Below are 26,803 nucleotides of genomic sequence, written 5' to 3' on the forward strand. Positions count from 1 at the left end.
GGCATGATACATGTGTGTAAGCTGTAAGGGTTTCTGTCACCCAGCTGGCTTTTATTTCAGGTTTTTCTGAAATAAAGCCTGAACAATGTTCTTCACAGGATTATGTGTGAGTGGACCTGTAAAAGTTTGCAAGATCTTTTTAGAGAGCTGTCACAGAAAGCAAAAATCAAAGTGGTGCATGCATGGGGGATGCAGTAGTTGGCCTGTACAGGTGCCTTTGATGTGAGCAATGAAGTAAGGGGCAGCTCTTGCCTGTCATATCCTGGGAGTCTGGACTCCTGGATTCTGTTCCAGGTCAGAAACAGAGCTTGTTGTCTTGGGCACAGGCTCCTTTCCAACTTGACATCTTCTGATTTCTCAAACACATTCCCCCCTGCCCTTCCCCCACTTGGTTCTTGATTATATTTCTGCTGCCTTGGGCTGCTCATTTGTCATCTCTTGGATATCTTGGTCCTGTTATAGCTCTGCTGCTCTACATAATTTCTCCATGGGATGCTGAAACTTCAGAGAAAATTTCCATGGCTTGTATGCAAGATGTGTGTTAGTTCTAGGAAACAGCTGCATTTCATTAAAAAAACACTTTTAGACGGAGAACTGGTATAGAATGGACACATCTGATAAGTCAGTGTTTGTCAAATGTATAAGCAGCAGAAAAAGGGGTCTTCCAATAACAATAATAGCTAATTTAAAAAAATAGGTGTTTTATTTAGCCCTACTTGGAATAAACCTCTTGGTTATAGTTCTTCCACTTAGTCCATGTGCATTGTAATAGAAGATTAGCAATAGAGCTTTTCTTTGATGCTTGTCTCCCTTGCCTGCAGGTGTTTAACTCTTTAGAAACATTTTTTTTGTTGGGACTAGGAACATGACATTCAAACAAATCTGTTCCATTCATCTGGATCCCTGACTTTTTCCCTGCACAGAGGAAGGAGCTACCTGAGGAAGTGTAAAGGTGATGAAATCTGAACAGAGAAGGTGAGGGTCAGAACAGAGACAAACTACTTGTGCAGGCTGTTGTTGCTGGAAAAGACAATTTGATCTGTGATCCAGAGGCAACGTGCTTGCACATGAATGCCAGAACCTTCAAGAAGTTTCGCAGTTGCAGGGCAGCAGTTTGGAGGTCAGGCTGGTGTGGGGAGCGAGGGCCGTAGGAAGGCACCGTCATTTTGTCCTTATCCCCAGAAAGAGGAAATCTGCGATCTATTGCAAATGCAGCCTGTTTCTTCAATGGTACAGAGTTCTCTTTGGACACATGCTAGACAACTATTAAATGTTTTAGGGAGCTTGAACTGCGCCTGCTTTTGTGGCTTGCTGTGCCAAATGACTTTGCAAAAAAATTATGGAACGTTTCTGAAGTTCTCCAGACACTTAAAATGTCACTCTGATATTCTGAAGAAGCAGCAAAGAACTTCTCGTTGTGGAGTCCAGGGGAGTCTGGCCAGGGTGACAGGGTCCCCAATGCTCAGGGACCCCAGCTGTGGGGTGGAGGTGCCTAGAGTCCATCTCTGCTCTGATATGCATATGTCAATGTAATAGATAAACTTTATGTGGAATTGTCTTAATACAAATTAGAAATCTAGGTCTGAGCATCCTCTAACCTCTGCCTGGTTGAAGCCTGAAAGGCGGAGAGCTTAATTCGTGACCCCTACATTAAAACACTGAAAGAAAATATGAGAAAGCTAATCCTGTGGGATGAGATTGGTTCTCATGCCTCTGTATTAAATTTGTGTAAAATAGCAAAGTGCTGAACTCAGGAATGCAACAACTGCTGTCTTGAATTTTTATTTTTGTTTTCTCCAAAACCATTTGCTGAACTAACAGAATGTTTCAGACAGCTTAAAAAAAAAAAAAAATAATCAGACTTTTTGAGAAGAAACGATTTTCCAAAACAACATCCAGCCTCTTCTGTCCACAAATGCTGATTCTAAAGTTTGTTCTTACTGATTAGGAAACAACAGCAGGATTGTTCTAGCGCTAGCTAATTTAACTCTGGCCTCCAGAAATATCTCTTTATTAGGGTTATGCTTGAATTCCTTTGAATCGCTTATCTGTACATCCACTTCAGTGATGTTTGCTGTGTTGCTTGCTTTGATGCTTTGTTGTAGAAGGAGTTGCCATGTGCAGAAGCTGAGGCTGCGCTATTGAATAAACGACAGGTTGAAAGTTGGGTCTCCCTTCTCACTTAGCAGTTCAAAGGTTTCTTCCTGGGCAAGGCATGAAGCATTTGTTTTCTTGCAACCGTGGATGGTTTTGCTTTTCAAAAGAGGTGTATCCTGATTTTGCCGCTTTTCCTGTATAGGTTCTTGCTGTAGGGTGAACATAAATTTGCCTGTCAGAATATAGCAGTGTCTGCATGTCACTTCATTTCCTACTGCAAAGTTCACTTTTCTCATCACAGAAGATTTACCAATAGAAAAAAGCACCCCAACTTTTTTAAAGTAGAAGTTTCTTTAGGATTGATTGACCAGGGTGTTCCCACCAACATTTTGCTCGTTTGCGTTTTTCTAGATGTGTGTTCATTTGGTGTTGTGGTGGTTTTGTGGCTTTTTTTTTTTTAATGCTCTTCCTTAGGAATATGTGAAGAACTTTTAAAAATACAGGAGACTTTAGAAATGGACCTTGATTTCCCATTATCAGAAAAATTGTTTCCCTTTTCCGCTGCTTGCAAATTTCAAATATGGTACAACCTAGACTGCAAAAAACGGATTTGAAGTGCATGTTCTAGTAGGCATGCTGTTGTCATTCAAGTCTTCTTTGCTTAAACAAGCTACAGGTCCTCATTGCTACATACTGAAAAATAGCATTTAAGCACAATTAGAAGATAAAACCACTAAACCAGGGATACAGGGAGGAAAAACTATGGAAGGAAGATTTCACCTCCATGAACTGCAATCATGTTTGCGCTGCTTTTCCCGCCTGGTTTCAATCTCAAATGTTATTAATTCCTGTATGGTAGAGAGGAGGCATTTGCTTTCCTTTTTTCTTTTTTAAAAAAAGAAAATTCCATTTATTTTGCTTGAGCCTTCAAAAGGAATTGATGATGTGATGATCTTTAAAAGCGGACCACAGCACTATTTTATTATTTTGAGTTGTGCTATATTTAGCGCACGCTTAGAAGTATATTCCTGCTTTCTTTTTTAAAGAAGCAAGCATGAACAATGGTATAAATCTAACATCTAGTTAAGTGTCTGGCAATGCAGAAACTGCTGTTTGCAAGATGTGTTACTATCTTGGCTTGAGGTCGTGTAATACACTGCAGCTATTGACAGATCCAAAAAAAAAGTGAGAACTCGATGTAAACACGGCCTGAAGTGCCGAGCAAAGGGCCGGGCTGTGGGCAGGTCGGAGGGAGCACTGTTGCTGCGGCGCTTTTTGTTCTCTCCCTTTAGCTTCTTAAAGTAAATAGGTTTATGGCTTACAAATGTTCATCTGAGTAAAAGTTACCCTTGTTGTGGCCTGTGTCAGGCTGGGTTTGGATGGGTTCCAGTGCCACTCCTCGGGTGCCGCGAGGCTGAGTTTGCGCAGGTTCTGCTCAAGCCATCTCTCCTTCCCAAACAGCTCCTGTTGTATATCCACATGTGAACTATAAACTGCCGCTCCTGGAATGTATTCATATATAATCCTCCCAATATAAGCTGCAGGATTTGTTTTGCTTTAAAGCATGTGCTGCTTTGGTGGGGGGAAGTTAGGTTTAGCTATATCGAGAGTGACCCAATTAAAGCCTGACCACTAAAATAAACGCAAACATAGGAGAAGCTTCAGCTCATCTGTTCCAACTCCATCTGTTTCTGAACAAGCTCTAGTTAGAGTATATGATCTGTTGAATGGGAAATTCAAAATCAGACTGAAAAATGTGAAACCCTTAGACGTGAAGGGTGACAGCAGAAACTATAGTTAGTCATGATTTTACTTTTGGTTGTTTTCTTTTTAATGTTGCTTCTTCGGCTTGTTTGGACCTGGGTAATTCATCTAGGATGGTTAAAACTGGAATTTGCTGGGGCATAAGCAGTGCTTGTTATGAACTGCATAGGGAATAATTTACAGAAGCATAAGCAGAGCCCAGGGGAGTCCTGGGTGCTCCAAGTTGTGCACAGCCGGGTCCTGGTCAATCAAGCTAGATTGCCTGGGATCAGATCGTGTGAAGCCTCTCTTCCATTGGCTTTGAACAGTACTTAAAATGCAGTAATCCCCTACTGAGTATGCTCAGAGCTTGAACAGCAGTGCAAGTTGAGAATTAAAAAGTGTCTTTAAATAGATAAGGGCATGACTGGGCTTAGCCCAACTTTTCTCATGGAGTAGTGTAATGAAAACGCTTGGTTTCAAGGAGCGGGATATTCCATGTACATGACTGTGATGAATTATAGCACAGCATGTTAGTTTTTTTAGAAATACAGTAAACATGATGTTATGGCATTGTACAAAGTTGTTAGGCTTCTTTTCAGTATCTTAATTTTTTTAGAGAGGTTCTTGCAGCGATTAACATGGACCCAAGTGGAAAGAGCTGTTTGCAGCCTGGCAGGAGGGAGTCCCTGCTGTGCGAGTCCTTCCCTCCTGGTTTGAACGCTGTAGTACAAGCTGTGCCAGAGAAACACCTGAGCCACGTTCGCTCACCAGCCGGGGAAGAGGAGAGAGCGTTTGTGTCTGGGACAGATGCCTGACACCAAAAGCTTCAGACATAAAGACTGAAGTTGGCTTCAATTGCAAGTAATTGAAAACAGGGGTTCTTAAGGGAAAACCTGAACTATGAGCATCACTGGTACTCCACCTTTAATAACTTTAATGACTTGTATGTCATAATGAAGAGTGGCGTGTGCTGAACAAACATCTCCATAACCTCATTCATTAAGAGATGAGTCTTTCAGTATCTAATATTACGTCTTAAAGTCAAGTAAACAGGACATTTTGGTTGAAACAGTCTGAGTTATGGAATTACTTACAGTGTACGAACATCACTCGGTGGGTGTGTCGGTGTGACACGAGGGAGCAGACAGATGATGAAGCTGATGGCATTGCCCACCAGCCTGACTACAGCCTCAAGACCAGGGCATAAGGGAGTGCTGTCTAAACACTGAACAAACGGGCACCATATCTAGAAATTTCCGATTGGGAAGGGGTAAGAGATCCCTTCACGAGAAAACAAGCAACGACTCTCAGAGAGAGTATATAAACCACTTTCTCTGCCTTAGGGAAACAAAATCCCAGTGTGGAGATAGCAGCAGGAGGAAAATAGAAACAAGTGGGAATATTTAGAGCGAGGTTTCTCTTTCAGTTCCCTTGTGCTCTATTTTTGTTCCTCATATTACACTTGACAACCAGTAGTCACCGAGAAACTGAAGCGTGTAGGTACAGCCGATTCGCAGACACTTTACTGTTATAGAGCTGCTCTCGTTGGCAGCCCAGGTTGGACTGAACATTGCCGACCTTGAGGACCCCACTCCTCTGGAGCTTTCCTTTCTAGTTTTATTTGCTTTGTTTTGAGTTTTTACCTCTGCCTATGAACACTGGAAAAAATGCAAAATATCCTGAATAGGGCAAATCCTGTTCTGTTGAGCTGGACAGTCTAGCCATTCCCTTTGAAACACGTGGCCACTTGAGATGTGGTGAACTTGTCCATTCTGATCCAGATATTTCTGGTGTTATTTAACAACAGTGAAGAAGTTCCTGTGCGAAGAGGTGATTGTTACTAAGCTTTGTAATTGCCACTGTGGTGCTGAACATTTTTCTGAATTGTTTCACATTTGACAGTGTAGGTGTTGTGTTTGACAGATCTATTAGCGTGTGCTGTGACACTCCAGTGAGAGAAGGCAGACACAAGTGAACTCATCTGGAAGAGGATTTGGTTTGCTGCTTGTCTTCTGTGGACTATTGATACTTAAGCCATCCCAGTTCGACATACAAACTCTCAGAACGTGGAGCCTCCTGTGATGGGCTTCAGCAGAGCAATCTGAGGAGGCAGCTCTTCAGTGCTCATCTGCACCAAGGGGTTGGTGTTAGTTGTGTCATGTACCAAGCTCAGTGTCACGGAGCAGAAAGTGGCTTCTCAACTCTCTGATGTGGGGCCAGTTCTCAGCTGGTGGTGGACCTCTAGGTGCTAAATGAAGTTCATATGTTTGACAGGCTTGTTCACCAACTCAGGGAAGAACTCTGTCCTTGGAACCTCCCATGGTTCTTTCATGAGCTTAAAAATTCATAAATCAGATAAACACATTTAACTAAAACCAGGTAGCAGAATGACACAGCCATGTTTATTCAGCTTGATGAGGATAAGAAAAAGTTATCAAATTGGTGTTTTACTTAAGGTAATTGGAAGAATGAAATCCAGATTAAATTTAAACTGTGTTTTATTACAAGTGCCCTGCAGCACCTCTTACTTAACGCGCAAAACAAGCTTCTGCTTTTTCCAGGCGCTGCCATAAACCATGTTATTTCCTTAGGTAAAAACTTTGGCCAAGATCTCCATAATGTGTCTCCCAGGCTAGAAGCTAAAACATCGAGTTTTTTGAGCCCTCCTGATATTGGACGTTGAAGCCACAGATTTAAGTAGTTAACTGTGGATGTGGATTCATAGCTTCAGCTTTCAGAAAATTGGTCTTGTGGCAGGGAATTAAACTGGGTGGCTGGAAGCCCATACTGGTGAAGACCTTCTGAAGCATGCTGCTGGCCAAGTCAAGGACACTTGACTTGCTTCTGAGCCAGTGTGTGAAGGGACATGGGTTCCAGCCCACTATTTTATAGCAAATAACACTAATGTGGTTGTATTTGTGCCCAGCTGTCTGCATAAGCCTTGTCAGTGCTAACTTCAACTATCCAAGTTTAATTTGCTGTTGCATGTCTGCCAGAGTGTGGTGGGAGGGAGGATGTTTTCCCCAATGGACTTCTGTTGACATTTGCAGAATAGAAGTGAAGTCAGCCGTTTGTTTGAAGATTTTTCGTGCCTGTAGCAGCTCTCAGCCAGCACCTGTAGCCCAGCAGGGACCTTCCCAGCTGTAGCATGGGCAAAATCGCTCCAGCAGTGATACTGTTTGTTTCTTAGACCAGGGCATCAGTGAAACCAAAAGGGTTGGTCTCGCTGTACAGTTTGGGGAAGCAAATGAGAAGGTATTCTATTCTTCTTGGCTGCCCCCACAAGAAAAGGAAATAATTAAGGAAACATTCATATGCACACACAGGCGCAGGGAAGCTGGGACGTGGGAAAGGACCGATGGGCTTTTTTTCTTTTACCGAGGGCATCTTGCAGCTTTGATTTTTTTTCACTAATGGCAGCTACTGCAGAAGCAAGGCAAAATTTTAGTCTTCACCCCAAAACCTACAGGGGATGTGTGTGTGAAGGCTGAAGTTTGTTCCTTCTGGTATCACAGGCTCAAGGGAAGAGCGTCAGAGTGACATGGTTGCTGGTGGTCCTGAAAAGTAGCTCTTCTCTGGCTGGATCCAGGCTCTGCATCTAATAGCAATGTAAATAACTCCGCTGTCATAAAAGGGTGGTCATGGACTCGATTTTCACAAAACTGAGCGAAACCCACATTTTATTTCATTGGGCTGTTGTGTGCTGGGACCTGGAAGCGTCATCGCTGTGTAAATGTGGGGGCACCTAATGGAAAGGGGGGATTGAGGGGACAGTGAGCGTGAGTGAGCTGTGTTGTGAAGAACAGGAGCAGGCATAGAACAAAGTTGGCACCAGTAACAAGCATGAGCTAAGATTGGGAAGAAATGAGAGATTTGAGAACTTTGTAACATAAAATACATAGCGGAAGTTACTGTAGAAAAGAGGAGGTAAAGTGGAACAAGGAGAGAAGTGGGAGGAGGAAGCAATTGCTAAGTGCAGTTAATAGCAGCACCAAAGAGACTTTTAATTGGAAACCTGTTACAGTTAACTGCAGTTCTGCTCCCATGTGTTTCAGGAATGCATGTGGCAGGTAGTTTTCCTTGTGTCTGTTGTGTTGCTGATGCAGGTTATGCTGAGTTTAAAGCTAAGTGGTAGATCCACATTTGTGTTTACCAGGCCTCAAGCAAGCATGTCGATAATGTCATTTGTCATGGGAGATGGCACTACAAACTGATTTCAGATTTGTCTGTAGCAGACAGGGAATGCACCCTGATTCTGCCCTGTCTAAAGCTGCCCATTTTAACTGTTCGAGCATGAGCTCTTGTCACCTGGCAGGAAGACATTGACCCTAGTTGGTGCTGGAGAGAGACCTTGACCTCATTGGTATGACCCGTGGAGGCTCCTTTTAAATCCCCTGAGGGACTTTCTAAGTTGGGAAGGGGTGAATCTGCGGCTTTTACATTCTTTATGTCTGGAAGGATGAAAAACAACCATGGAGGGTTCCTAAAATTCATTTGAACTTAGTTGTCCTTTACCTCTTTGCGGGATGCCAGTGCCACGTGCTGGAGAGCTGCTTTGGATGCTGCTGCTCCTTTAGAGGCTCTTCTGAGCAAGTCAGGCAGCTTTTTTGCACGCTGGTGAGCAGGATTGCCGTGACTGAGATGCTATGGATGCATCTTTCAAATCCATTTGGCAATTAAAAACCAGAACAAGTGGAAACCAATGGCTGCAATTTCAGTTAAAAACAACTGCTTCCCACACCACAGAAAAACCCTCTGAATGTAGAAAGCCTGGGAATTTGGGGGTCAGTGAGAGTGTGTTAAAGACAAGCCCTGAGCAGTGGGAGCTGTGAAAGCTCAAGTAAAGGCAAGTGTACCATGGCTCTGTGTTTCTGGTGGAAGCACCGGGCTCTGTATCATCAAACCACAGAAGGGTTTGGTTTAGAAGGGACCTTCACAGACCATCCAGTCCAATCCCCTGTCATGGATCAAGCTGGAACACAAGAGGTTCCACTTAAATTTGAGAAGAAACTTCTTCTCAGTGAGGGTGACAGAGCACTGGAACAGGCTGCCCAGGGAAGTTGTGGAGTCTCCTTCTCTGGAGACATTCAAAACCCGCCTGGACATGTTCCTGTGCGACCTCACCTAGGTGTTCCTGCTCCAGCAGGGGGATTGGACTAGATGATCTTTTGAGGTCCCTTCCAATCCCAAACATACCGTGATACCGTGATACCGTGACAGGGACATCTTTCCTGGGTCAGGTTGCTCTATGCCCTGTCCAGCCTGGCCTTGAACACTTCCAGGGATGAGGCACCACAGCTTCCCTGGCAACCTGTCCTAGTGTCTCACCACCCTCATTGTAAACCATTTCTTCCTTATGCCCAGTCTAACACTTCCGTCTTTCAACTTAAAATCATTATTCCCGGTCTTGTAACTATAGGCCCTAGTAAAAAGTCTCTCTCTGTCTTTCTTATAAGCTCCTTTTATATATTGAAAGGCTGCAGTAAGGTCTCTCTGCAGCCTTTTCTGAGCCAGGTCTCTCAGCCTTTCTTTGTAGGAAGCTTTGTTTTTATTGTGCGGGTTTATTTAGCTTGTGAGCACTAAAATGGTGATGAATGGCTTTTACCTGTTGAAAGGAGCTTCCTTGACTATATGCCATCAACTGCTTTAGATCCCTTTGAAGGCATGTGGTGACAGACTCTCCTTGCTGGCTGTGTGCAAGAACGGCTTTCGAATCATTCAAGGACACTGAATGATAGAGGGAGATCTGCGTGCATCCCTTTTCTTCCTCCCCTGTCATGGGTGAGGTCAAACCCTTGAGGCCGGCGGGGTGGTTAGTGTGAGCCATCGTAGCAACTTCTGCTTCTGGCCAGAATGTGCGGGTTGAGGACAAATGCTTTGCAGAGGTCACTGCAGTTTAACTTGGTGTGCAGCTCGGTGTACAACAGATGTAAAACATATCCAACAGTTGTCTGTCTCTTATTTTTCACTTGTAGGTTTATTCTTCAGTCTAAAGGAGTGATTCATAATCAGCTCTTAGAAAAACAGAGAATAGCTGAAGAGAAAATTAAGGAATTAGAGGTAAGTTTTTGGCAGGTAATGATGCTGAAAGTAGAACATTGAAGGTCAACAAGATGCTGTTTGCTACATCCCTTGTTTTTGTCTGGTACTTTTCATTCAGAAGGATTGTAACTAGGTGAAAATAGTGCCTGTTACGAGTAACCTACAAGTAATTCATGTCGCTTGGTTTCTTTGTTAGATCTACAACCCCAGTAGGGATGGATTGTTTGCTCTGTGTCCTGATATTAAATCTAGGGGTGAGGGATTCAAATAATATTAGTAGGAACAGGGTTTAAAACTAGCAAAATGATGCTAGTGTGGTTATTTGCAGCAGATAGGTGGTGTGAAACTCCGCCAGTGCCGTGCTTATTAAAAGTTTACACTGGCTCAGAACAATTGCACAAATTCATGGAAGAGAAATCCATTGAGAATTACCAAATATGTAGAAATAGCATCCTGCTCAGGAAGTCCTGAGCTAAAAATGTCTGGAGGCTGGGAAAGTACGATGAGGAAGTTGTGTGTACGCCTGCCCTGTCTTTACACTCTGCCCTGGGCATCTGCTCGTGGCTGCTGTTGCAGACCGGATCTGGGGGGAGGTGGGACGTTGTTTCGACAATGTGGTCAGAGCACTTCTGTGTTCTTATGTTTATCTCGCTGGGATATTCAAGGCACAGAAGAATATCTAGGAAATATGTAGTATTTAGTGTCTGTGCAAGTTCCAATGTTCAACAAGTTATCTAGTGAATCTTGACTATCTCCTAGTGACTATGTGTACAGCTTACAGTTCTTCGGAGAAGATGTTCAAAATGTACTTTTCCAAGGCAGTTAGTGTATTTTTTTTTCTTAATGCCCCAATAATGTAATTAATACAAAACCCTCTTCCTTGGTTTTTGAGGAATGACAGGAAAAGAAAAGACTGAGTTATGTCAAGCTGCTTATCACCTGTTAATGTTTTGGAGAAAGTGAACGTGCGGACCAGCTAAGTAGGGACAAGCGGGAGTAGGAAGCCAGTGCTCCAGCCTACTCAGACCTGTGCAGTTCTGTCTCCATTGTGTCCTACTTACACTAAAGCACAAACAGAGTTTGTATTTTTTCTAATTCCTTCTTAAAACTCAGCTTACCTGGGAAGCTGTAGGGCAAGTACATCACCATATGTTGTGTTGCCTGGAGTGTTTTCTGTGCCAGATACTAAGGGGTTTTGTGTTTCTGGCCATGAGAAGTTTTTCTGTGCAGGGAAAACGTGTAGTCCGTGTATAGGCTAGATATTTATGGTAGTGTTAATTCGGACAAGGAACAGTCATTTTTATGGTTATATGATAAATGTCATTGTATCCTGGCGACTCTGGAGCCATCCCAGATGCCAGTGGCTTTGCAGAAGGACAACCCTGGGGCTGGGGTTGGAGAACTTCACAGTGGCACGTTTGGCCTGGGAAGTGACTGGAGTGTGGTTGGCAGCCCCTGTTTACAAACTGTCCATCGGGTCCATGGGACCATGGTCAGCTTTTTGGCTACTGTGCCCTTCAGCTGTGCATTTCAGTTTCTTCCTGCTCCTGGTGGGGAATGATCTTACCCCCTGAACTTTCTGGTTGCTGAGTTCAGCAGAATGGATGGAATTCACCCCGAAATTATAACCTTTGCCATTATTACACAAAGCCCCAGAGCTGGCTGCTTTGCAAATGTGTTTTTCTACTTTGTAGCTCCCTGTTGCTTGAGTCTCTGGTTGTGACCACTGAAGTTCCCAGCAATAATGACTGCCTCAAAAGGCGCTGGGAATGGGAAGGTTGGGTTTTTTTTTTAAGTGTGGATAGTAGGGCTCAGATTGCCAAAACTTTCAACAGTTTGTTTTGAGTGAACATTCAAGTCCAGCAGAGAAGTGGTGGAATCATCATCCCTGGAGGGGTTGCAGAGACACGGAGATGAGGTTCTCAGGGACCTTGGTTTAGCGCCAGTGTGGGGTTAATGGTTGGATTTGTTGATCTTGAGGGTCTCTTCTAACCAAAACAGTTCTATGATCTTTTAACTACTCTGCTTCCAGCTGGCTGGCAGTTTTGTGGAAAGGATCTTCCTTAGGCTTGGGATTCCCTGCGGAAGAGGACAAACTCTTAGACTAACAACTGCTGGAAACTGAGATTTCAGGGGAAATACCTGAGTCCAAGTCAGAGAGCACTTATCACAGGAGTAGGGGATTTTGCTGTCCTGAAAACAAGTTGTGACAGAGGCAGGAAAGAATGTGAAACTTTGTGACCTTGTGCTTCCACTGCATCATTGTAAAACAAATATCAAACCAAGATAGGTTTGAACTTCCCTCCATCCGTTATTAAAAGTGGAAGAATTTTAAAGCTTAGGTTTATATTTTACATTGTTAACTACTTTATTGCCTATTCACATTTCTCACTTTGCATAGTTGAGTCAAGCTGGTCATGGCAATACTTCAGTATTCACATGGTGTGGCTGATCTGGGTACTCATGTAGTATGAGCTTGAGTCAGTTATGCCTTGCTATTACGACACTGTTGCCAAGGTATTGTGGAATGCATGTTTTTGATACAAGCATGATTTTGAGCGATGCTTTCAGCACGAGCTTGGTGCTGTTTGCATAGGAGCACAGCACAGCAGTCTGGGTTCACTGCTAAGCTCTTCGGTAAATCCATCCAGTGTTGATGCAAGAAGAGCTCCTGAGTGCTGACCATTTGTGCACATGTGGGCTTTAACCTGCTTCAGAGATGGGAGATGGGTTTCCCAAGGTTCACAGCTGGCACAGTGAACTTTGAAAACACTGAGGCGTTTTGCATCTGGTTTGAAAGCTTCTTTTATCCCTGCTCTGATAGTCTCTATTGCAATGCATGATTGCAGTTATTCCCTTTCCCCCTCTCTTGGGCTCCTCTGCTGCTGAAGCGATGCGTTCCCTTTTTCAGGGCAGCACCACTGCTAGTTTGGTCGTCCCTGCTGCTCATCACACGGCAAAGCAGCAAGGGGAACCAGACCTGGCATTGTACAAGGCTGGGAGAATAAGACTTGGCTGGAATCTGCATTGGATGTGCTCAGTGAGAACTCTGTGGAAACACCTAAGGGTATGGATGTGGATGAGGGGTAAATACACAGCCGGTCCGTTACTCTGCAGAAAAAGCAAGGGAGCTTTACCCTTTGTGTTACAGCTAAGGTGTGAACGTGAATACATATACGTACATATGTAGCATTTCTAACTTCACGAGCTGTATATAATAATTTGGAATCCAAATAGACTGCCCAAGCTTGCAGGCAAGACACACATGCCTGCTTAAAGGCTTTGCAAGCGAGGCTTACAAAAACCTGCTTGGGTCTAGCAGGGATTGATGGCATAGACTCGCTCACATACTGGCACGGGAAGCGTCCTGCTTAGTAGTAGCAATTGGATTTTTCCAGTCCTGATACTATCAAATTCTTGTTGTGTTTCACAGTACCAGGGGTATGTGTTAAATCTATTTTGAAAGCATTCTAAAGGGATGAGCACAGACTCTTTTTAGCTCAGCAATGTTTGTGCAGTATTAGGAGAAAAACCAAGTAATGTTTTTCTTCCCTTGTTTGTAAGGAAACATGATATGTGAGGGGTGGAACAATGCTTTGTTTCAGGAAATGTTATCCGTTTCCATTGTAGGGCTAGATGGATTCTGTTTTTAAATGTGGCATTTTAAAAAGAACAAACTCTATGATGTTATAAAGACATGGAAAATTGATTCTTCGTTAGGGGTGGAGAAAGTGATTATTGCTGTGTTTTCTCTGATAATATCTGGTAGTCCCCTTCTCTCCTGCTATATTCAGCATGTTTAGTTGTCAGGCGTTGTCAGACTAAATTGCTAAAAATAACAAATAAGGAGGAGGCTCTGCTGGGCAGCTCTGACTACTGTGTGCCACTGAATTTAGCTCCTATGTGAAAAGGGCAAAACCAACCTTCAGCTTTCTTGTTGAACTGGATTTCTGTTTGAAACTCCGACCACAACATTGTTGTGTGCCTGTTTCCCAGGCAATTCTTCCACACGGTTGTGGGAGACTGAAAGTTTACTGCTGCGGAGATAAAGGGTTGGTTGTTTTCTTCTTTGACTGCCTGGAGTACAAAATAACAATTGGGAGATCTATACCTAAGTGCTTGATTTCTAATTCAGAAATTCGTTGTGTGATCTCTAAAATGCAACGTCCGATTGCCCTATCGCACACATAAAACTTCTTTGCTCTTGTTCGTGGTAGAGAAACAAACTCTCTGTTCTCAAACACCGCTGTGCTTCGTGTTTAAAGGCTTAGATGGTGTTGCAGGGCTCCTTCCTGGTAAAGTTAAAAGGTGACTGTGCTGCGATGCCTTACGGTGACCAGCCGTCAGAGGTAACAACTGACTTCTTCCCTGGTGCTGCCTGACTGCAAACTTGCTCATGCTGTGGCTTCCATTTCTCCAGTCTTCTTTCTCTTTAAAATGGCTTTGCTGCAGCCCTGAGGTGTAATGGTGGTGCCCCCTTCTTCATGAGTCGACTGGGCGGCTCTGGTTGCCACAACAGTGTTTTCATACCTTGTGGGAACAAAGATGTTAAGCAGGCGAGGTGTGGCTGGGGAGAAGTGCCTGATCCTGGGAGCTGATGTTCTCCGAGCGGGAATGGCTGGGATAGACCTGCTCGGTGTGGCCGTGTGCTCCTGCGACCGCTCTCTGCACGGCTCTTCGTTTTTTATGTCGAAATCATCACCGCGGAGGCCAGTTCTGAGGGTGACTTTAACGAGAGGAAAACAAGTCCCTTGAGATTTGTGGTGCGCTTTGCAGACCACTAATTGACCATCAGAAGGTAACAATTGTTAGGCTGTTCCCAAGATAGGTCAGTTTCTTCCTGGGATTTACAGCATTGAAGCTCTCATCCCATGGTTGGCTTGGGATAGACCAGTGCCCAGGAATGTGCGGTGGGCTTTTTAAATAAACAGGGGAAAATAAGGAATGCTCTTATTTGCTTTGGAGAGGGGAAGCCTCAAGAATAGTCTTCTGTGCTTTAGCCTGGAGCAGATTTTACTTTGGATGGGTGTGCTGTTCTCTCATTCCATTGCTGGCATACACGCACGTACTGAGGACATGATTTTAAACACATGTGGTCATGAAGCTGCCCCTTATTTCTAAGCGTGTGCATGGACAAAGTCAGTCCCCGGTTTGGTGTCAGCCCCACTGGTGTTCTGGCTGCCTCTGCTCTAAGCCACAACCATCCGTGCAACCTGGCGGCTCGGCCGCAATCATGATTTGCCAACCTGTACAATACTCCTTTGGCATGGCTTGTTTGCAGATTTGGGATGTTGCTGGAGAGCAGATTGATTTTTATTTTCTCAATTTGCTTGTCCTGGAAGGTGGTGTGATGTGCGGTGGGGTTTGTTTGTTTGTTTTTCCCTCGTTTGTTTCCCCTTCTCCCCACAGTATCTGATATTTGAGAATTCAGAGTGGTGGTATCTCCTCTTCCTCTTGCCCCTGAATCACACATCGGAGTTTCATTAACTCTCCCTTGCCCTCTATGAGTCAGGAGTCCAGATGTTCTCTGAACTTAAGAGAGACAATAAATACATCTGGAGGGTCACTTGTTCCTAGAGGTGATCTTCTCCCTCTGTTCGCTGTAGCGGGGAGGCTGGACGCCCGATGTGGAGTATGGAAGTGACCTTAACAGCTAGCATTTGGACTTGCATGGGGCTTTTAGGAGGAAGCTGTGGGAGCTCCACAAATGATGGAGATTGGTGTAAAAGTGAGCATGGAGCCTCACCAGGCCCCCTGGGACAACCAGCCACACAGTGGCCTTAAGCTTCTTCATCTTGCATGGCTTTGGGTGCCCAAGGCAGCTGCAGGTGTCTGGGAAGATCCTTCTGGGCGTGGACATCTGGACTTGGTGACATTCCTGGGAAATGTGTTTCATCTTGGCTCTGTTGGCTTCTGTCACCCAGGCCTGAGTCTGTGCCTTCACTAAGGGCTTGCTCCGGCTTTTCAGGCTGCAGAGCTGGAGTCTTGGCAGTCTTGGCTTGCTTTTTGAGGACACGGGTGGTCTGGCTGCCTGCCCGAGCTCGCTGTCACCTGGGGAGCATCCACAGGCACGACGGAGCTGTCAGCACCGCTCTGCCCTCTCTGGTGATGCTTGTTTGAACAAGGGAGTAGCTGAAACTCTTTTTCCCTATGGGTCTGGCTGCCTTACAGGGAGGAAAATCTGCATTCTAATGCCTCTTTTTTTTTTTTTTTTTTTTTTCAATGAAAAGTACTCTGAGCAACAAGGAAAAGTAGGATTTAAAATAATAAAACGGTGAGAAGCTTAAGAATGTAATGGACACAGAGCTAACCCTATCAGGACAGAATAATTCTTTATGGAGGAGACCTCTGTCATTGGACTGGGGCCATACAAATTTTAGGTAAATACTGGAGGAACTGGGGCATAGCTAATGCTGCTCTAATTCTTTCTGTCCTCTAAACCGACTGTGCTGATGGTAACATGAATAACAGGCCTTATTTCTTGCTTTTGAGGCTGTAATGAATCACTGGCTTAACTTACTACTTCACGTTTCAAGCCTAACAGTCTTATTGTCACTTGTCAAAAGTGAGGCCAGCAGCAGGATTGCATTCCTACAGCCTAACTTAACATGCACGTTATGCTGTTTCTCTTTTATCCAAACTGCATCGTCTCTCATCCCAGATAAATGAAAGTTGACTGTGCAACTAGCACCTTGCAGCTCTAAAAAGGAACAAATACTTTTCAGTAATCACAAGAAAGGAGGTACAATTTTTCAAAGACTGGTTCTGATTCCTGTGGTAGACTTGTTAGATAAAGCTCAAATAAGAATATGTTCCGCTTTGAGAATTGCGTAAGAAGCTTGTCCTATGTTAGGCAGTGCACAAGTCACTGGTGGCAAAACATGATGTAATCTTAGAGGCATAGAAAGAAGAAATCATCACATTTAAGAGGGGATTCCCAGCTCTCTGAAAGGATCTTCCACTGGTTTAGACCTGGGATGGCTTATGAAAACTTTAACATCTCACCACATTTTTGTGAAGAGCGGTTGTGAGTGATGCTGATTTGGCTGGATCTTTCAGCTGGAGCAGCCATTCACCCCACTAAGTTTTCAAAATCCCAGATTTTTGCAAGCAGCTGCTTAATTAGTAATTCTTTGTTAGTCTTCCCTGCACTGCAGACTGCAGAGTAAGCATACAAACCAGCTGAGAGAGCAAGGGCTTCACCAAGGGAGAAATGGAATTTGATGACTCCTTATTTTCACTGTTCCTACCTTTATTTTTAGGTGGATAATTGTAGATTTAAAAAAAAAAAAAAAAAGGAGAATAATTAACATGGGTGTTGGTTGCTTCCTTTTAAATCCTCTATGATCTAGTTATAGAGATGCTTTCAAAATAAATGTACCTCTGAACTTGTGTTGGGATCTTTTGAGGGGGAGGATTCCTCCAGTTAAAAAAAACTAATTTGAAAAAGCTTTTCAAGCAAACGTTGCTCATATTCCTTTGTAATCCAGGTGAAAGTGATATACATTATGTGTTAATTAAAAAAACACTACTGCTGCATCTAAATGGTTTTGTCCATCCGGGAGCCTACATTTAGTTGTCTGGGTCTGAAAACGTTGCTTGTTTCCTCCGATTAGCATTAAGCTGCTCTTATGATTACACTGAAATCATTTAAACACAAAGTTGGTAGATAAATCAGTCTTTGACAGTGAATCAGACCCTGGTATAACATGACAAAGCTCTCTTTTGTGCTTATGGCTGCGGAACTATCCAAAGCAGAGAGCCGAGCTGGACGCGGGTCCCTCTCCAAATTCCTCCTTGCATGAGTAATGGTTAGTCACCAACCCAGTGCCGCTGTCCTTGCCTTAGTCACCAGCCCTATGCGCTCGCTGTTGCTGCCCTTTATGCTGAGCAGCTCTGGGAGGGGGATTATCCGTGCCCGATAAACCTTCCTCCTGCCCCATCTCCTCCATCTGGCCTGGGGAGAACAGGAAACGATTATTTGGAAAGCGTGCTCCTGCGTGTAGACCTGACCCAGCCCTGAGTCAGCTTTGTAAAGCCGCACCTTGCTCGCCAGGTATGCGGGGCGGCTGTCACGGCCGCTCCCTCCCTCCGTAATGTGTTCCCAGCGGGGATGTGGCTGCTTTCTGCCTGCCAGGCAGCCGAATTAAGGGGGATGCTGGTTAGCTGGGAGTTTACATCATGGTTTTATTGCTGATTTGTTGAGTCTGAAATTTTTTCTTTTAAAATGGCCTCATTTGGCCAGGACTGTGAGAGTGGAAAGGTGTGGGATGGCTTTGCAAAAGCCACATTGCTAGAAGGTGTTCTGATGAGCTGTACTGGCTCTGCAGGGCCATAGAAACCAAAGCACCGGATTAGGGAACTTAGCGCATTTTGCAAGAGGCGCTTTGGTGCAGGAAACTTCCGCCAAAGCAAAACATAGGGGGTTTTGGAATCTGGGTGAGCTTCCCCTCCCCAGCATCTGTGTTTGACCTGCCTCTACTGTCCAAAGTCTGTATAGGGTGCAGCATCTGACCTGGAGCAATGTGCCTCCGAAAACCACTCTAAGTGGATAATTTTGCCAAGAAGGGGTGTCTGTAAAGGAATCCACTGAGTTGATAATATATTTCTGCTGCCACCTACTGAAAGGCTCCCAGCAGGTTTGATTCTTTAGTAGTTAACATCATGTTCAGCATCTACATTGCCCTTTCTTCTCTTGAAAATAGCCTCCCTTGGTACCAAGTATGCAAGCAGCAGGTGCTTTTCCAAATTGGCTTTCTCAGAGTGTCAGGGTGGTACGATAATGATGGGGAGGCGCCGCTGGTTGTGTTCTGGGTAGGATGGATGTATGATGGAAGTGGATTTGCACCAGCAGTTCTTTAGGAAGGTGCCTCTAAAGATCCTCCTGAGTTGGCAAGTGCACTTGTATGCTTGATGTCTTTTTTCACTCTAATCCAGATGGTTTTGAACTGACCAAGAGCCCCCGTTACCTCCTGGAAAGAATGGCTAAGGGAAAACCCAGGGATCTGAATCATCACTTCTCTTAGGTAAATGGTATCATCATGCTTCTGTAAGCAGCTGTCGTCAGAAACCAGCTGGGCTCCCTTCCTATTGCAGTTCACTCACTCTTGAGCAAACTCCGGGCAACTTCCTGAGAGCAGTAACTCTGCTTGGGAAGTCTTGAAGTGTATCTAAATATTTGGTGGTTGCTGCAGTGTGGTAATTGCTGATGTGTGCGTGTGTGCCACAGTGTTGCCCTGGGTGAGGACGGGTGCTGGGTGGACTCCTCAGGGCGTGGGGCTGCCCACTGCTGCTCTCCCGAAGCAGCAGCAGCCGTGGGCTGTTCGGCAGGTCACCTCCTTCCCCCGATGGGCTCCGAGCGGAATCCTGTTAAACAGAGCGCACGCCCTAGGCGCATCATTGCCTGTGATCTCAGGCTGACCAAACTGTTTTCCTTGCCCACGATGTGTGTGATGACGGCTTGATGTGCTGTTCTCCAGCAAGGGGGTTCGGGCAATTCCAGCCACCAAAACAGGGGTGTTGGCCTTGGGAGCAAGGAGCAGCTCACGCTTTTGCTTTCCTCTGGGGGAAGATCCTTCCCCAGACAAGTGTGCGCTCCCAGCTCGGTCTCAGGTTCTGCTGATCACTTTCCCAAAGAGTGCGCACACAGAGCCCTTGAGGAATGCCAAAAATGACCCGGGTTAACTTCGGGAGATACAGAAACTCTCGGCTAGCAGATTTATTGAGACAGTGTCACAAGATGAGCTGTATCAGGGCTCCTATTTGAGGCACTGGGTCATGCCTGAAGACTCTGCAGCGTTCCTCGACGAAAACCTTCTAAGCGCAAGTAGTGGGATGCCAGCATGTGGTGGCTGGTAGCCAAGCACGTTGTGCACTGTGGGGCAGGTGGTTTTCTCTGCCAGGGAATCTGCCAGCTTGTTTTGTCCTCACAAGCTGGATGTAAAACCAGTTTGTAGAAAAACAGTTTGTAGTTCTTTGTTTTTTCAAAAAAAAAAAGTTGAAATGAGAAGGCATGTTCCAATACCAGATCCTTAAATTTCCATGGAAACAATTTTGTTTGGGTTTAAGCATATTTGTGTTTTCAGGTCAGGGGTTGAAGCTCTTTTTCTCTTGCTGAGGTGAAGAGGGAGAAGTGGAATTTGAAGAGCAAAAGGAGTAGATGTTGAATGAGAAACCGCTACTTGAAACGGGAAATTCACCTGTGAGTGCAAGGCGTAATGCAGCGTGAATAAGCTGTGGCTGCCCTGTATTGGTGTCCTGCTGAGAGCAGAAGTGCAGTTCTGGCTCTTTGGGCTACACGTGCACCCTGCGCAACGCCGGGCTGAACTGCCACCCCCGACAGGCTCTGGGACACCTGGCTCTGGCTGCCAGGCTCTCTCTGAAGGCAAATGCGTCTGAGTCACAGTGCTGGGGGAAATATGTTGCTCTGATCATCGAAAGCCCGTCTGAGAGGAGCTGATTAATAGTTTTTTCTTGCTGTGGAATCTGCGATGCCGGCTCTTTAATCTGCCAGGAATGTGAGGTCTGGGTGCGTCATCGTGCTTCCCCAGCAAAGCACCGGTCTCGCTGGCTCTGTGATGCGGTGGGACTGGAGGTGGAAGGCTTGAGGATGAGGTGGCTTCCCGCCGTGTCAAAAGGCCACAGGCCACCTCTCTTAACCACAACCCCTTTTCTTTTTCGGGGTGTGAACTGTAATTGTATTTGCATTAAATCTAGTATTTCCGCAGCTGCTGCCAAAACCAAATAGTGCGGAGCGGGTCAGGGCACAAGTTTTGCTCATGACAGGGAGTGAAGTACAAGGGAGAGATGTGGTAAGGGACAGTGCTTGGGTGAGCGTTTGTGGTGTTGATTTGCCGTAACCAGCAGTGCCGGGGCACGGGCTCTGTGCTCACCAGTAAGAAGCGTGCGCGGTAAGGGGTGGCTGCTCTACATAGCCCCTGGCTGGGGCTCATCAAGCTGCTGCTTCCCAGAGCTTGTGCTTTGTATACAGGAGAAACGATGGGGCAACTCGGAGGGGATAGAAAGGGCCAGGCTTGGTGGCACCATCTGTGGTCAGGTGCAGGAGAACCTCAGAGCCCAGCTTCAGAGCCCCAGGAGTGCTGGGAGGTCCAGCTGCTGGGGTTGGCTCTGCTGCCCAAAGAAGAGTTTGTGGCCATCGCTTGTTGCCGTCTGTCTTGGTGCCAGGCAGCCATTAGCATGGCAAAACGGCTTCCAGAAAGCAGATTTAGGTCAGGACATTTCCTTTTGGGCTAGTTCAGACAGATCATCGGGGCTGTGGTTTGTCCTGCAGCCCTTGCTGGCTGGCGAAGGTGGCTGTTGGCAGCGGGATTAGTTTAAAAGAATTATAAAACTACGGGCTGGGAGACCTTGACAGCACTGGCTTTTTGGGGGCATCTTCTGCAGTTTTTCACCCCACCAGCTGTTCTGGATGTGGTCCAGACCTCGCTAGCCTGTTGCAGTATCCGTGTGTTTGTCTTGTGTCCCAGTGCAGATGTCAGTGCCCTTCCTGTGTGGGGACAGGGAGGCTGTCACCACAAATAAGGGGTTGGATGAGAACCGGTGTATTACTTTTTTCTACAAGATAACATCAAATATTGAGGTTAGTTTAAGAAGCACATGAAAATAGATGAGAAAAGTAAGAATTAAAACAGGTTTACCCTTAGAAATGTGGGGAATCCTTGGTCATAATACCCAACAGCAAAATAGTCTGCTTTAGGTCTCAGAATTTTCATGATGTTTTTATAGAACTTTGCTAGTTGAATGTGAAAGCAAAACCAACCGCAATTACTTGTTTGGGGCTTTTTCCCATTTATTTCTCAACCTGTAGCATGGTGGGAACAAGTGAGGGTGCAAGAGCTCGTCCTGTGCTGGAGCAGGGCAGCTGCCTTCATTTGAGCACGTGTGAAGCGTCTTGCCTGCCTGGAGCTCTGCACCAGCAAATCCTGCTGCCTTCCCACATTTCTTCAGCCACCTCTGAGGTGTCCCCCGTCTCCCCTTCCTCCTGTCTGTGATGGAGAGGCTTCTTAGAACCTTGGGTCATTCCTCCCTGTGTGAGAGTTACTGTGCATGGGTCATGCAAACAAAGTGGCGTTTCCGAAAGCTGTGGGGTGGCTGTAGGAGAGGTGCATGCACTGCCCTGGCCAAGCAGGTGTTCACAAGCTGTGCCTCTTATGTTTTGACTCCAGTATAAGTTGGGGAATGACCTATTAGAGAGCAGTGTAGGGGAAAGGGACCTGGGGGTCCTGGGGACAGCAGGGTGACCATGAGCCAGCACTGTGCCCTTGTGGCCAGGAAGCCAATGGTACCTGGGGTGGGTTAGAAGGGGGTGGTCAGTAGGTCAGAGAGGTTCTCCTGCCCCTCTGCTCTGCCCTGGGGAGACCACACCTGGAATATTGTGTCCAGTTGTGGCCCCTCAGTTCCAGCAGGACAGGGAACTGCTGCAGAGAGTCCAGCGCAGGGCAACAAAGATGCTGAAGGGAGTGGAGCATCTCCCGTGTGAGGAAAGGCTGAGGGAGCTGGGGCTCTGGAGCTGGAGAACAGGAGACTGAGGGGGGACTCATTCATGTTTACAGATGTATAAAGGGTGAGTGTCAGGAGGATGGAGCCAGGCTCTTCTCGGTGACAACCAGTGATGGGACAAGGGGTAATGGGTTCAAACTGGAACACAGGAGGTTCCACTGAAAGATGAGAAGAAACTTGTTCCCGGTGAGGGTGGCAGAGCCTGGCCCAGGCTGCCCAGGGAGGTTGTGGAGTCTCCTTCTGTGCAGACATTCCAACCCGCCTGGACACCTTCCTGTGTAACCTCATCTGGGTGTTCCTGCTCCACGGGGGGATTGCACTGGATGAGCTTTCCAGGTCCCTTCCAACCCCTGACATTCTGGGATTCTGTGACACTCAAAGTGTATTTTGCAGTGTGGTAAATAAATATCTAGCAAGTGGATGTGGTGGCCGTGAACCAGGAGGCTGAACTTGCCCCAGCTGCTGACAAAACAGCCCCTTCCTGCTGCACTGTCTGTGTTTTCCCCTTCCTGCCTGGCCATGCTCTCCATGCAACTGCTGGGGAGCCCCCAGCACCCCGTGGCACTGCCCGTCCTCCCTGCAGAGCGTGGTCCTGATTGTGCGCTGGGAGTTCAGGCTTTTCTGTGTCACCTTTACCCTGTCACCTTCCCAGAGCAAGTCTCCTTTCTCAGTCCTGCCCTGAGAGCCCATGACTCAGGCCATGGTATCTCTTGCTGGTTTGAGTAACCACCTTGTCTGGCCAGGAACTGGTGGGTGGGTGGGTGGGGGCAGTGTACGACACTGCTGGTGTGGGGAGCAGGTTGGGGCTCTCGATCTGCAGCTTGTAGGTTGTGTGGCCTGCTGTGCAGGGACGGTGTGCTGCCCTGTCCTGTTGGGCTCCTGACTGGAGTTACTGGTGTGGAAGTAACATCAGATGCTGCAGAGAGCAGCACCTTTGATTTCCTGAGGGACCAAACCCAGCATTACAGTTCTGGCATTGCACTGGAAATGCCCTGCTAGCTGCACTTGCCTTGGCACAGCCAACAGAGAGTTAACACTTGAAGCAGCGAACACACCTTCACAGGAAAATAGATGCAGCTAACTGGGTGATGATGTAAAACCTCACAGCCAGAACGTGGGGTCAGAGCACATGGGGTTATCTAGGGCTGCAAGTCGTCGTGGACACGTGAGTTGGTGGCTGCGGTGGTGTTGGGGCCGCGGGGAGCAGGGACCGCCAGCCTGGCACATGCGGCTGGAGCAGAGCAGGCTCCGGCGTGCGCTCAGCGCTGTGCCGATCGCTGGCAGAGCTGGGGTGGCTGGCGGTGTGTGTCAGCCGCCTGCTCACAGCGCTGCTCCCCGGGAACGCGACCAGGGGAGACGGAGTTTCCTGTCTAGACCCCAGTAATAGCGGTGAGGAGGGGTTTGCACGCAAGCTCCTGCTCTTTCTCCTGTGGTTACCAAAGCAAAACTGAAGCCACAGCTCCTCAGAGACGTACACTGTCTCAGAAAATGCAGTGACCATCTGCTCCTCCCCCCCCTTGCTCCGGGCTGTTATTTGGAGTGAGAGCCAGCTGCTGTGCCTGCAGGAGAGCTCAGAAGTTTGCAGCCCCCAGCTGCAGGTTTCCCTTGGTGCTCAAGGGATGCTCCTTAAGCTTGGAAATCATTCTCCCTGGAGCTGACTTGTGGAAGAAAGGGCTAAAAGCATCAGGACCATCCCAGATCCTCTTGCCCCAGAAGCTACATGACCACAGAGAGTGATTGAAGGAAATACAATTTCCCTGAACCCTCAGCTGCCCGGGGCTGCAGGTGGTGCTTAAGAAATGGCATTAACCCATGTCCCTCTGCCATGCAGCAGCAGCAGCCCTGTGCGTGGGCTGTGACAGCCGTGAATGCACCTGCGCTGCATCAGGCCACGTTAGTGCTCAGGGTCCCTCATCGTCAGGGGCAGGGAGCCAGAACCATTTCATAAAGTAATTGCATTAAAAAATGTTTTAGTAATAAATGAACACATGGAATTCAACAGAGTGAGGAGGAGCTCAGGCATACACAGGTTTTATGCGACCTGTCTCCTGGTGCAGCCTTCAGGTTGGTTCCTTAGATGTGCCATCCCCTGGCTGTGCGGGCAGCGTGAGAAGCGGCGGTGGCAGGAGTGCTGCTCGTGCGTCAGCGAGTTGCCGGCAGTGGGAACCCCCGCTGCGCCTCCTTTCCTAGTGGTTTCCTGAAAAGCAGCTCTTGTAAGCAAGAGGGACCGCGTGAGAGGGACAAGGAGCCCTTTGGTGTACCCACGGCCCTAGCTGTCGCTAGCAACCTTTACTGTTTAGACAAAAGCCCTTTAGTACTGAGCAGTGAGGCTAGAAGAGATGTCCTCATGGCACGGGCATTTCAGCTGAGTGTGCACAAGTGTCACTGCAGGTCTGCTGTGAGCGGATGGATGGGGAGTGATGGCAGCAGGACTGTCCTGTGCGCGGGTGGATTTTCCTTCAGTTGTGGGTCCTGGCAGGGGAGGCTGGCAGGGGCAGTGTCCTCTGGCCCACACAGAAGCCCCCTCTGCCTGCCCCCCATAGCAATAGGGTGCTACTTGGCACAGGCCAGGGGGTATTTCTGCTGCAGTCTGCACCCATGGGTGCTGCTCTGCTCCAGCCCTCTGCACTGGGGGAGCAGCGCAGAGCGGCATTTTCACAGAATCCCAGGATGTCAGGGGTTGGAAGGGACCTGGAAAGCTCATCCAGTGCAATCCCCTCAACCCCCAGGTCCCTTTCCCCTACGCTGCTCTCTAATAAGTCATTCCCCAACTTATACTGGAACCTGGTGTTGTTCCTGCCCAGATTCAAGACTCTACACTTGCCCTTGTTCTATTTCATTAAATTTTTCCCTGCCCAGCTCTCCAGCCTGTCCAGGTCTCTGGATGGCAGCACAGCTTCCAGTGTCACCTTGGTGTCTTTTTCCTCCAGCCCCGCTGCCCAGCTGGGCAGTGCCGAGGACCTGCCCTGTCCCCCTTAGCTGTCCTTGGGTTTGGTGGGCTCTGGAGGTCACTCCTGCCACGCTCCTCTGCCTGTGGCTCCCTAGGGGTGCCCCGAGCCCACAACAAGGAGGCATTTGGAGCGGTGCTGTCCCTCAGGAAGGCTGCGTCCAGTGCTGAGGGCTGCTGCGCTCACACAGCAACGCCTTCTGCTGCTCTGGCGTCCACCAGAGACTGTTGTGTCTGTTGTTTGGAAACCCAGAGAAAATAGTCCAAAGAGCCAAGCACTGATTTTTTCAGTCACCTAGGAGCACCCAGACTAGAAGGAAAAAATGCTGCATGCAGAATTCCTATCTTGGGATGCACAGCTTTGGGCTGCTGCCCTGCCAAGCGCAGCCTAATTAAAGCTGTTTAAGGAGCCACCACCGTGTGTTTGTGGTGATGATGCCAGGGAATTTCTGATGGAAAGGAGGATTTGGAAAACTGGCTCAGCTGAGAAGAAGAGCCCTTTTCACCCAAGTGCGAAAGGATTTTGCTGTTGTCTCTGTAAGGAAGCTGTAGCATGTTAATTCCTCTCTAGGCTCCCAGTGTTTTGGGACCTGATTTCATTTTCCTGCCCCTCTGTGGTTAATGTACCCCACTTTTTGTAGCTCTGCTGTTGCAACAACCCTGGTAGTTCCAAGGAGAAGTTTCAGAGGGAACAAAATTTGAAGTCTGTGTTAAACGTTGCCCAGTGTTAATATTTAACACTTCCAGGATGCCTCTGGAAATGAGTACCCGCTGTCCTCCCTTGGGAAACCCGCAGGGTCGCGCGGATCCCCAGCGGGCTGCTCGCAGCTCTGCGCTGGCCCAGCGCCCGGCACGCGCTGTCAGCACCAGCGTGGACCGTAACTCTCCTCTGGCATTTCTGCCTTGCAGCAGAAGAAGTCGTACCTGGAGCGGAGCGTGAAGGAAGCAGAAGATAACATCCGGGAAATGCTGATGGCCCGAAGGGCGCAGTAGCTGTGCGGTCCCCCCCAGGCCTCCCCAGCACCCTCTGGGTGGTTTTGGGCAGCTCTGCCTGCACGCTGCTCACTGCTGCCCAGCTGCACGAGCTCCATTCTCCAGCAGTTTCAATAAAACTCGTCCACGAGGCCTGAGCTCATGTGCCTGCCCCCTCGGTGTCTCACAGCAGCTGCTCTCCCTGTGTGGGTTTGATGGAGAAATGAGGTGGTGGTGGGATTTGGTGTGGGGGGGCGTTCAGGGAATTCTGCTTCACTTTAAAGCAGCTGTAGCCCTTGCCCTCCAGAAAGAGCCCGTGTGCTCCTGGCCGCTGGGGAGGCTCTCGCTGCGTTGTTCTGCTGGAGCGGGCTGGTGAAGCTGCAGCAGGGAGGCGGGCAGAGCCCATCACTGGCGCCTCTGGGCGTATGCGGGTGGTCACTTGTTCTGTCTCAGCAGGGACAGGCCCTGGTTCCCTCCTTG

At 47.3% G+C, this 26,803-nt stretch overlaps 1 protein-coding gene across 1 annotated transcript in view; it reads left to right on the forward strand.

Moving 5' to 3' along the window:
* The window catches only part of PFDN1 (prefoldin subunit 1), a 30,577-nt gene extending 4,096 nt beyond the window's left edge, over positions 1-26,481 (forward strand). Inside the window, exons 3-4 of the mRNA XM_082063291.1 lie at positions 9,819-9,903; positions 26,261-26,481. Of these exons, the coding sequence (XP_081919417.1) occupies positions 9,819-9,903; positions 26,261-26,344 (169 nt within the window). The 3' untranslated portion in view covers positions 26,345-26,481. The remainder of the gene's footprint in view (positions 1-9,818; positions 9,904-26,260) is intronic.
* Positions 26,482-26,803: the final 322 nt, after the last annotated feature.

This window comes from Streptopelia decaocto, assembly GCF_964273445.1.
Source record: "Streptopelia decaocto genome assembly, chromosome: 12".
Lineage (NCBI taxonomy): Eukaryota > Metazoa > Chordata > Aves > Columbiformes > Columbidae > Streptopelia > Streptopelia decaocto.